We start from the raw sequence: 12,049 nt of genomic DNA on the forward strand, positions 1-12,049 counted from the left end.
GTGGTGCTGGAGCAGAATAAGTAGAGAGCAGAAACCGCCCCTCCTCTCTGGAGAATCAGCAGACTCATCAGGAGATTCTTGGATATGGGAGGGGTGAAATCTCCTCATCAATGCAGTGGTTAAAGCAAGAAATCAGCCCTGCCTTTGGGATGATTGACTGATTACATTTATATCCAACTTTTCTTCCAATGAACTCAAGGTGGCACACATATTTCTTCCCCTGCATTTTATCCTTACAACAACAACCTTGTGAGGTGGCTTGAGTGACCTGCCAAAGGTCACCCAGTAAATTTCTTGGCTGAATGGGGATTTGAATTCTGGTCTCTCAGGTCCTAGCCCATCACTCTAACCACTACAGGCCCATGCTTTTGTTTAGCCGTAGACTCCTAGAGTGAGCTGCAACCGAGCCTCAGTGGTAATGGCTGTAAAATGGAACCAAGTACCCTTGCATGTAGCGTGCAGCAGAAAACTCAAGGCAGGATTCTGCAGCCAATTGTGGCTCTTACCTGAAGAGCACACCTGCCTGAAGCATGCATTTCCATACCCATCCCAGCCTTACATTTCTTGGTGTGCAGTTTGCAAAACCCCAAAACCCAGCTTTTACTCATCCTAACTGCACTCTGTGTGTTGCTATTGGCTGTCTCTTTAAGAAGCCGGCAGAACCCAAGCCAAGAAGGGAGGGATAAGGAAGTTTTGGGGAAAACACCACCAAACTTTATTTTTGTTAAGTGTAGGCTGTTGTTTTAGAGAGGCAGGTACTCATAAAAAATGTATTCCCAGGTCTCTTGAAAACACATAATCAAAGGGGGAGGAAATTAAATCAACGGACTTTTGTGAGGTTTCTGGCAGAGGCAAGGGTTGGGGTCTTGATCCAGTGCAACCCCCTCCTCAAAACAGAAGATGGGCAGTTTCTAATTCAGTAAATGTGTCAGGAATTAGGGTCCGTTTCAGGACAAAACCAAAGCAAAAATGAAAAAAACAAAACAAAAAGAGAGGGATTTTTTTTTCTTTTTTCGAGGCCTGTGACAAATCAAAACCACTTTTCTGGCTCCCTGAGCGTCGGAGGCTGGACTTCGCCTTTATTAATAACATTTTTGGAATGCATGAGTCTGTCAGGACCCGACACAATGTTTACACAGTTTTCTGGCTGAAACCCTCGCGTGAAGAAAGGAGAAGAGTCACGGGGAAAAAGAGGTAACGAAAAGAGAACTTTCATCTCTTGTCTTTTCAGCAGCATTTAAAAAAAGAAAGAATATGTTTGAGCTTTGCCAATCCCACCTGATACCCTTTCTGATTCTGCAGCCAGTCTTTGTCTCCCTGCCTCCGCTCCCCGAAAGCGTTTGCTATGCATCTGGGCCTGTGATACAGCAAAGGCCAAAGAGAGAGAGAAAGGGCCGGCCCTCCTGTTAGGCAGGGAGATGAGGCTGCTTCAGGTGCTAAAGTAGGGGGGCAGCAGGAAGGGACTGGAGGACAGAGCTGTGCGGGGGCCATGCTGGCTGTCCTGTAGCCCCCTAAGCTAGTTTGCAGCCCCCAGAGTTGGTGGAGCCAGAATAAAAACCAGCCACCCCTCCAGCTGGACTCTGTACATGGAACCAGTGAGTGTGTGTGTGTGCTGGCTTCTTCCGTTTCAGGGGGGTATGTGGGTTAGATAACCCTTGGGCTCCCTTCAGCCCTACAATTCTAGGCAGAAAAATTTCTCAGGCCAGACAAAATGTGTGGGCACCAATCCACATGGTTTCATAAGAAGACGAGGCCAGGAGGCAGTGATGCTTCTGAATGCCAGTCGCGGGAAAGTGCTGGTTTCTCACAAGGACATCTGGTTTGGTCACTGTGAGAGCATGATGCTGGACTAGATGGGCTACTGGCCGGATCCAGCAGAGCCCAGGGAGTGGCTGTGGGAGGACAATGAGTTGTCAGAGGGAGAAGGGGGGGGCAGACAGGGAGGAGGAAATGTGCTCTTTTGATGTTTGTATGGTCCTATGGTTGCTATTTCCCCCTAGAAAGGCCTTAGCAGGGAAGGTGGTGATGGCCCCAGAATACAAAAACTTGACCTGACCAGGCGTTTTCTGGAGTAGCCAGAGGAGAGAACGGTTTGCCCTCTCTGTGCATAGCAGTGATTGACAAGTTGACAGGGGCAGGGCAGCTGCTTTGCATGCAGACGGTCCCGGGTTCAGTTCCCACAGTCAAGTGTCTGGGTGTGCATGCCAGGAGCAGGTTAGTATAATATATAAATTCGATAAAGAAATAAATATTGCTTTGAATAAGTTAACTTTACTGATGCCATGTGAAATATTTATTTATTGAATATATATGCCGCCCTATACAGTGATACCTCAGGTTAAGAACTTAATTCATTCTGGAGGTCTGTTCTTAACCTGAAACCGTTCTTAACCTGAGGTACCACTTTAGCTAATGGGGCCTCCCGCTGCCGCTGCACGATTTCTGTTCCTGAAGCAAAGTTCTTAACCTGAAGCACTATTTCTGGGTTAGCGGAGTCTGTAACCTGAAGCGTATGTAACCCGAGGTACCACTGTACTTGCGGGGTCTCAGGGCTGTTAAGAAATAAACAGCTCAGGGGGCCAGGCCTAGTAAGCACAGCAACTCTTCCCGGTAGATCTGATTCTGGACTGCTCTCTGCCACAGACTCTCCCAGCTCACTAAGGCCTGTTACCTCTCCAGCGTCCAACATTTCCTCCTCCCCGTCTGCCCCCTCTTCTCCCTCTGCCTACTCATTGTCGTCCCACTGCCTTTCCCCAGGCTCTGAGCCTTTCTCCCTTGGGGGTTCCCCAGTTGGTGCCTCCCACCAGCCCTCTGAATCCAGCCAGTCCATAACACCCACTGACCTGCCTAGGTAGGGCTGAGAGAGGACCCTGCATGCTGCCAGTCAGTGTAGACAATACTGGGCTGGATGGACTCAGTCAAAGGCAGCTTCCTGCCTAAGGATCTGTAGAAAATGGCCAGCCGTGATATTTCATCTACACAACAGAGTGTTTATCTCTTTAGCCTGGCACTGCCTGCTCTGGAAGGAGCTGTCCAGGGTCTCATAGCAGCAAACAACCATAGAATTGCAGAGTTGCAAGGGGCACCCAATGGTCATCTAGTCCAACCCCCTGCAATACAGGAATTTCAACTAAAATGGCCCTCCAACCTCTTCTTATGCACCTCCAAGGAAGGAGAGTTCACCATCACCTGAGGGAGTCCTTCCACTGTCAAACTGCTCTTAAACTGTCAGAAAGTTCTTCCTGACATTTAGTTGGAGCAGTGGCGTAGCGTGGGGAGTGCAGGGGGGGCCGGCCGCACCGGGCGCAACATCTGGGGGTTAGGGGGCGCAAATCCACGGGTTAGGGGCGCAAATTATTTGCCTTGCCCCGGGTGCTGACAACCCACGCTACGCCACTGTTTTCACCGACATGAAACGATTATAAAGTGTTAATATCATCAGTGGCGTAGCGTGGGGGGTGCAGGGGGGGCCGGCCGCACCGGGTGCAACATCTGGGGGTTATGGTTAGGGGGCGCAAATCCATGGGTTAGGGGGCGCAAATCCACGTGTTAGGGGGTGCAAATTATTTGCCTTGCCCCGGGTGCTGACAACCCACGCTACGCCACTGAGTTGGAGTCGCCTTTCTTGTAACTTGAATCAAGATTTGGGTTTGGGTCAATCGAGAGAGGCTTCCCCTCATCTGCTACCTCTTTCATTCAACTGGAGGTCTTGGGTATTGGAGCTGGGATCCTTTTTGTGCAAGACACAGGCTGCTGCCCCCAAACCCCTGCCATGCTAGCAGTCACTATGTGTTCCACCAGCAGAAAACGTTAGTTGAGGTTACTGCAGGGGTCATCAACCTTTTCCAGCTGTGGGCCGGTCCACCGTCCCTCAGACCATGTGGGGGGCCGGACTATATATATATTTTGGGGGGTAGAAATGAACAAATTCCTTTTTTAATTTATTTTTTATTAACATATAAAACACAAACATATAAAGGTAAAGGTAAAGGGACCCCTGACCATTAGGTCCAGTCGTGGCCGACTCTGGGGTTGCGGCACTCATCTTGCTTTATTGGCTGAGGGAGCCGGCGTACAGCTTCCAGGTCATGTGGCCAGCATGACTAAGCCGCTTCTGGTGAACTAGAGCAGCGCACGGAAACGCCGTTTACCTTCCCACCTATTTATCTACTTGCACTTTGATGTGCTTTCAAACTGGTAGGTTGGCAGGAGCAGGGACCAAGCAACGGGAGCTCACCCCATCGCAGGGATTCAAACTGCCGACCTTATGATCGGCAAGTCCTAGGCTCTGGTTTAACCCACAGCGCCACCCGTGTCCCACATACATATACATTTACACAACACACATACACAACACACTACCTTATTTTCATAATATAAAACATACCTACATTACTCTATATAATACCTACCTATACTATACATATCAACATACCTACACGCCTACCCCTCACGGACACCCACCAAGTGACTTGACTTCCAGCCGTTCTTGTTATACTACTTTATTTTTCCAACTAGCTCAAACACATTTCATTATTTCTTTAATCTCTTCTTCTATCTTAACTTTACTCTCCTTTCACTCTAATCATTTTCTGGATTCATTCAGTATCTGTCAGAAATTCTACTTTTTCCACATCAATTTTGATGTATTCCTTAAAGATAGCCCACTCCTTATTCCCTTTTTGTACCTTTTCTCCTCTTATCCTCCCGGTTAGTTCAGCAATATGGAAGTATTCCATCGTTTTAGATAACCAGTCTGTTTTAGTTGGGACGCTGCTGCTTTTCCAATTTTTGGTAATCAATAACCTTGCCGCCGTAGTTGCATATATAAATATTGGTCTGACCGTTCAAAAAAATGAACAAATTCCTATGCCCCACAAATAACCCAGAGATGCATTTTAAATAAAAGCACACATTCTACTCATGTAAAAACACCAGGCAGGCCCCACAAATAACCCAAAGATGCATTTTAAATAAAAGGACACATTCTACTCATGTAAAAAACGCTGATTCCTGGACTGCCCATGGGCCGGATTGAGAAGGCGATTCGGCCCCCGGGTCTTAGGTTGCTTACCCCTGGGTTACTGCCTTGCATAAAGTTTATTCTAGCCCCATAGCAGCCTTTGATCAACTTTAACAAAACATCCAACCCAGACCCAGCGCCAGCAGCACCCAGCCTCTTGGGTCAGCTGCTAGAGACCCACCATTTCGGCCTTTATAGGTTGCCAGCCATGAACTGAGCCTGAAAGGAAGCAGGGCCACTCTGGCGCCGTGTGCTCTAAGTCAGGCGGGAGCTTCTGAACTGACAACCAGGGCAGCCCCATAAAAGGGAATTGCAGTAGTCTAGCTTTGTGACCTTGGCGGTATGAGTGTTTGGTTGCTAGATATGCATCTGCTGCCTTCTCAGTTACCACAGCCGGCAGAAAACAATCCTATTCCAGAACTGGCAATGTAATTTCAAGACAACAGCGGGAGTGGGCTCCAGAATATGGTTGCCTCCCTACTGCGGCCAAGAATACTCTGTGCACAGCTGCAATGCTCATCCACAAAATGGAGGGTGGAACTTCAGGGCGAGATCCTGCCTTGCCGACTGCCTGCTCCAGCTCCATGTATTGGGATGAACTCGTGCGCATGAGTTCACTGACCCTGGGGAAAGTGAGATCAGGAATTGACTGGAAAGCTGGTGTGGCGTGATGCCTTGACTTTGGTCAATGAGACTTTTCTTCCTCTTTTAGAAATGTGGTCATCTTTCAGGAAGACAGTGTCTTCACAGAACTTCACTGCAGCCTGTCGTATTAGCTGTAAAGGACATCTTGTCAAGGATATGTAGGATGTTTTGGGAGACTAGACTGAAACTATAGAATTGTAGAGTTGGAAGAGACCCCGCGGTTCATCTAGTCCAACCCCCTGCAATGCAGGAATTTCAGCTAAAGCATCCTTGGCAGATGGCCACCCAACCTCTGCTGTAAAACCTCCAAGGAAGGAGATTTTAGATAAAAGGAAGCTATCTTGCTCTGGCTGCCTGGTTCTAGTAACTCATTCCCAGGGCCTCCTACTCCTATTCTATAAAAAGCACGATTCACTTTGCACAACCCATTAAGGAAGATAATAACACATGGAAATTCAAAGCAGTAACAAGTTAATTGTACATTCATTCAAAAATCCAATTAAAACCATTTAGTTTAATTAATTCAACCAAATGGATGAACTTGATCCAGTGAGACCAGCTTTCAAAGTTTGATAGTCATTTACTCCTCCAGCGGTTCCCTTCCACCCCCTTATCTCTTGGCACCCCCTAGGCAATCCCAGGGGACAGTACCACTCCCTTTGAGACTCACTGACCCAGACCTATTGCAGTCTGGGTCCAGGCCTGGCACCTAAGGAGCCTTGGCCCCTCTGGTGGATGCCCTCTGTGGGAGAAGGTTCTTGCTAGAGTGGCTCCAGGGGTTGGAGTTGGGGGCCCTGTGTTGCAGTGACTGCATAGGGCTGAGCAGAAGTCCCTCAATGCTACTCTCTTGGGGGAGGAACCCCCCAAATAGAAGCAGAACTATTGCAATCAAGTACCCAATCTCCAGTTCATCAGGGTTCTTTGACAAATCCAGGCCTGGACCCGGGCTCCAATGGTTAGATACTGAAATGGGGCTCGCTCATACATAAAAGATAAAGGGACCTCTGACTGTTAAGTCCAGTAGTGGACAACTCTGGGGTTACGGTGCTCATCTCCTTTTACTGGCCGAGGGAGCTGGCATTTGTCCGCAGACACCTTCCGGGTCATGTGGCCAGCATGACTAAGCCGCTTCTGGCGAACCAGAGCAGCGCACGGAAACACCGTTTACCTTCCCACCAGAGCAGTACCTATTTATCTACTTGCACTTTGACGTGCTTTCGAACTGCAAGGTTGGCAGGAGCAGGGACCGAGCAACGGGAGCTCACCCCGTTGCGGGGATTCGAACCGCCGACCTTCTGATTGGCAAGCCCTAGGCTCTGTGGTTTAGACCACAGAGCCACCTACGTCCCTCAGCTCATACATGCATGCCTGCAAATTACACAAGCAATAAGATGCAAATGCACATAAATTAAATCCACACTGAAACAATCCAGTAGATGTTAAAACCCGTAAGTAAAGTATGCCATAAAATAACCCCATAAAAAGGCCATAGCATTTATAGCAGCAGATGTAGGTTAAGAGATTCAAGGGCCTACCTGTGTCAACAGGGGCATATTGAAAAGCCGTGGGAATGCCAATGCAGATGGGGCCTCTCACATTTCATCAGGGAGGGCATTCAGCAACACCAATGCCACCAGCAAAGAGATATGCCTACACATCAGCACAGGCTGATAATCAGTGGGTATCAACAGGACACAAGTGGTTTGCAAGGCAATAATTTTCTTTCTTTCTTTCTTTCTTTCTTTCTTTCTTTCTTTCTTTCTTTCTTTCTTTCTTTCTTTCTTTCTTTCTTTCCTGCAGCTGAATGGGGAGAAGCAATGGGTCCATGGTTCTGCTTTTTCACTGCTCTGCTCTTGGTGGAGACTCAAAGCTGCCCCGAGATCTGCAACTGCGTAGCCAAGAAGAAATATGGCCGCCACATCGCCGACTGCTCCTACAGAGACCTCCGGGCCGTTCCCCTCGGCCTGCCCTTCAACGCAACTACTCTCACCCTGTCCGTCAACCACATCTCCTCCCTGCAGGAAGACTCCTTTGCGGATGTTGTTGACCTGCAGGCCCTGTGGCTGTCGCACAATGAGATCAGCGCTGTTGCCCAGGGCACCTTTGCCTCCCTGGTGCAGCTGAGGGCCATTGATCTCAGCCACAACCGGATTGCCGTCTTCCCCTGGGGAGACCTGGTCAACCTCACTGCCTTGCAGCAGCTGAAGCTCAGCAGCAACCGGCTGGAGAGGGTCCCCCCTGAGGCCTTCCGCACCCTCAGGGACCTGAGATCCCTCTGGCTGAACGACAACAGACTCTCCGTCCTCGCCGGAGGGACCTTCAGCTCCCTGCCTCTCCTGTCCCAGTTGCAGATCAACCACAACCCCTTCAACTGCTCCTGCAAGGTCTGGGGACTGAAGAGGTGGCTGGAGGAGACTCCAGTGTCCATCCCAGAGAGGGACTCCATCACTTGTGCTGCCCCAGACAACCTGAAGGGCTTCATCCTTGGGAGAGCCTTGAAGCTTGACTGCATGCTTCCTTCCATCCAGTTGGCATACCACTCCAGCTTGGGCAACAGTGTGCTGCACGATGAACTTACTCTCCGGTTGCACTGCAGTGCGGTGGGAAGGCCGCCGCCGGAGATCCAGTGGAAAATCCAGACCTCCACTCGGGAGGTGGTGATCAATGGACCAAACGTGGGAGAAGAGGGCAACTGGCTGGCTGCCGGGAGCTTGGAGCAGCGTATCCTGGTCTTCAAGAACGGCTCGATGGCCATCCCTGAGTTCAGCAAGGCTGACGAGGGCATCTACACCTGCCAGGCCTTGAATGATGTGGGATCTCGAGAGGCCTCGGTCAACGTGGCCTTGGCCGGTTCGAAGAAGCCTGCCGGGGACATCATCCGGAACAACATCCAAGCCAGCAAGCCCCAGACTGAACCTTGTGAGAAAGAGGAGTCCCCCAAATCGGAAGACAAGTTCGTGGTGATCTACCTTACACCTGTGGTGCCGATGACCAGCAATAAGGGAGCGACCTTGTGGAAGTCACAGGCCTGGGCTGGCGTCCTTCTGCTTTCGCTGCTCACTCTTTATGGCTGAGACACGTGCAGCCTGGTATCATGCGTAGGAACGTAGTGCTGCATTATTGGAGGCGAGGCTGAGATATTATTTATTGCATTTATATCCCACCTGTTTCTCCCAGGAGCTCAAGGTAGTTAGTTCTCCCCCGACCCATTTTATCCCTACAACAACAACATCCCTGTGAGGTAGGTTAGGCTGAGAGGCAGTGATGTTAATGGCCAAGTAGGAGTTTGAAACTTGGTCTCTGTCAGGTCCTGGTCCAACACTCTAACCACTATGTAGCACTACACCCCTGGTTGCAAAGCAGAGCTGCCAAAGTTAAATCAGCCTAATAATCATTCCTCCTTCCAGGAAACCTTGAGAACTGTAGTTTCCCATGTAGGGATTGGAGTCCACAAAAACAGAATCCTTTGCAGCTTAGAAGGAAGCCATGGCATTGCAGTAGGAAAAGTGATTGAGTTTGTAGTATACATTTAGTCTTTGTGGGAAGGACTTGATTTCTTCCATTTTAGTCTCATAACTGTATGTTTAACTGCTGTGACCAGCAAAGGGTGAGGGATAAATCCTGATCTTCATTGTAGTCAATGCTGTGTTCACAAACAACAGTCTAACATTTTCAAAGAGAGGCTCACCATATTTCCAGTCATTCTGCTTAACATTTGCAAAAAGAGAAGGCAAGATTGCAGTTTATTCCAGCTATGACTAACCACACTTTACATATTCAAAGAAATCTGTCTTCTGCATCACCACTGAAAGGCTGAACAAGACAGAACATTAAATGCATCTTTTCATTTAACGTTTGTGTGTGTGTGTGTGTTTCAGTACAATGTGTATCAGAGTGGGACTGAAATTTAATGGGATCAGAGCACAGGTATAGAGAGATGTAACCATTTCCTTCCCTGCTATGGCCCTCAGAAAAGTCCCTGTTCTGAAGCTGGCATTTGCGCTCTCTCTCGCTCTCTCTGTGTGTGTCCCATGGGTCTGCAGTGGAGATTCCCTGCCAATGCAAATAGCACCTCCAGGGCAGGCGTTAAATTCTGATATAACATCAGTCCCTCCTCTCCTGCACTGATGCCATTTGCATTTATAAAAACCCTGCAGGCATGGCCACTATTCTGAGCAATGGCTGGAATTGTGGTTTGGTTTTTATACAGTGAGTAATGAGAAGGATATGGGACGCGGGTGGTGCTGTGGGTTAAGCCACAGAGCGTGGGACTTGCCAATCAGAAGGTCGGCAGTTCGAATCCCCACAACGGGGTGAGCTCCCATTGTTTGGTCCCTGCTCCTGCCAACCTAGCAGTTTGAAAGCATGTCAAAGTGCAAGTAGATAAATAGGTACCGCTCCGGCGGGAAGGTAAATGGCGTTTCCATGTGCTGCTCTAGTTCGCCAGAAGTGGCTTAGTCATGCTGGCCAAATGACCCGGAAACTGTACGCTGGCTCCCTTGGCCAATAAAGTGAGATGAGCGCCGCAACCCCAGAGTCGGCCACGACTAGACCTAATGGTCAGGAGTCCCTTTACCTTTTAATGAGAAGGATATTGGACTCTGCCTTCTGCTGGACTTCCCCAACATGACACAGAAAAGGCGAGCAAGAGGCAATGTGATAGAAATGTATAAACGTATTAATGGCCTGGAGAAAGTGGATAGAGAAATGTTTTCCTCCCTCTTATATTGCTAGAACTCATAGATATCCAGTGAAGCTGAATGTTGGAAGATTCAGGATGGATAAAAAAAGCCCTTCTTCACACAGTGCAAAGTTAAACTGTGGAACGCCTTGCTGCAGGGGACTTGGATTGCCACCAACCTGGATGGCTTTAAAAGAGGATTAGACAAATTCATGGAGGAAGAGAGAGCTCCTGGCCCCTGTGAGGACAGGATGTTGGACGAGATGGGTCATTAGCCTGATGCAGCAAGTTCTACTAAAGTTCATATAATAATAATAAATTTTATTTATACCCTGCCCTCCCCGGCCAGGGCCGGGCTCAGGAAAGCTAACACCAGTAAAATTACAATAAAAACATAATAGAAAAAACCCACCAATTTAAAATACAGGTTAGAATGCAACTTAAAATGCAACCTCATTTTAAAAGCAGCCCCATAGATCAAAACCATAAGGGGAGGGAAACATAAGGGTCAGACTGAGTCCAAATCAAAGGCCAGGCAGAACAGCTCTGTCATGCCGGCCCTGCGGAAAGATGTCAAGTCCCGCAGGGCTCTAGTCTCTTGTGACAGAGCGTTCCACCAAGTCGGGGCCAGTACTGAAAAGGCCCTGGCCCTGGTTGAGACCAATCTAACCACCTTGCGACTTGGGACCTCCAAAGTGTTGTCATTTGTGGACCGTAAGGTCCTCCGCGGGGCATACCAGGAGAGGCGGTCCCATAGGTACGAGGGTCCTAGGCTGCGTAGGGCTTTAAAGGTCAAAACCAGCACCTTAAACCTGACCCTGTACTCCACCGGGAGCCAGTGCAGTTGGTAAAGCACTGGATGAATGTGATCCTGAATGTGATGTCCTCCAAACAGCCAAAGGTTAGGGATTATGCAGTGCCGTTGCCACCGGGGTGGGTTTTTGCCCCAAGTGAAGCCTCCAGAGAGGAACCAGCCTATGTGAATGTGTACACAAATACACACGGGGGTGCCAAACTGGTGAAATAAAGCCTAGTTTTGCCCCTGGATTATGGGAGCTGCAGTCCCTAAATGCCAGCAGGGCCAGAAGTTCTCTACCCTGAGTTTAAAGGTATCCTTCCACAGCTTAGGAAGTATCCTGACCTGGCTGGAAGAGACCCATGCGTGAGATCTGGAGAATTGCTAGGCATGTTTGAACAATAGGCTTCCTCAACGTGGTGCCCACCCCCCAGGCACTCTTGGACTACAACTCCTGCTATCCCTGGCCTTTGGGCTTTCTGGCTGCGGCTGATGGGAGTTGGAGTCCAACCATGTATGGACAGCCACAGATTTCCGCATCCCTGCTGTAGAGAATGGCTTATCGATTTCTTCAGACATTTCCAGGCCACCTTTGAGTCCCCATAAGGCAGCTGGAACAAATATAAAATGCCTTAAAACACACACGCTCACATACACTCTCAAAGCAGTGATAAAACAGCAGCTGCCCCAGTCACAATGTCTAGATAAACAGCCCCCTCAAAAAAGGGGAAACAGAGATAAGATGACAAATTTGGAGTGTTAAGGAATCAGCCGCTGCCTTGTATCATGGTTTTTGCCCCCAAATCATGGGAGCTGTAGTTTGTTAAGCATACTGGGAATTGTAGCTCCTAACAACTCTCAGGAAGGCGGTGGCATAGTGGGGGGGGCTGGGGGGCACATTTTT

At 49.0% G+C, this 12,049-nt stretch overlaps 1 protein-coding gene across 1 annotated transcript; it reads left to right on the top strand.

Annotated features, from left to right (window-relative positions):
• The first annotated feature begins 752 nt into the window (after nucleotides 1–752).
• On the top strand, nucleotides 753–9,520 carry ISLR (immunoglobulin superfamily containing leucine rich repeat). The gene is made up of 2 exons (XM_081925714.1): nucleotides 753–1,194; nucleotides 7,469–9,520. Exon 2 carries the CDS (start codon nucleotides 7,486–7,488, stop codon nucleotides 8,740–8,742), a length of 1,257 nt encoding a protein of 418 aa, XP_081781840.1. The 5' UTR covers nucleotides 753–1,194; nucleotides 7,469–7,485; the 3' UTR covers nucleotides 8,743–9,520.
• Nucleotides 9,521–12,049: the final 2,529 nt, after the last annotated feature.

This window comes from Podarcis melisellensis (assembly GCF_964234715.1).
Source record: "Podarcis melisellensis genome assembly, chromosome: 9".
Lineage (NCBI taxonomy): Eukaryota > Metazoa > Chordata > Lepidosauria > Squamata > Lacertidae > Podarcis > Podarcis melisellensis.

Coding starts and splice junctions, on each gene's coding strand:
- ISLR (XM_081925714.1), top strand. CDS start 7,486: ATGGGTCCATGGTTCTGCTTTTTCACTGCTCTGCTCTTGGTGGAGACT.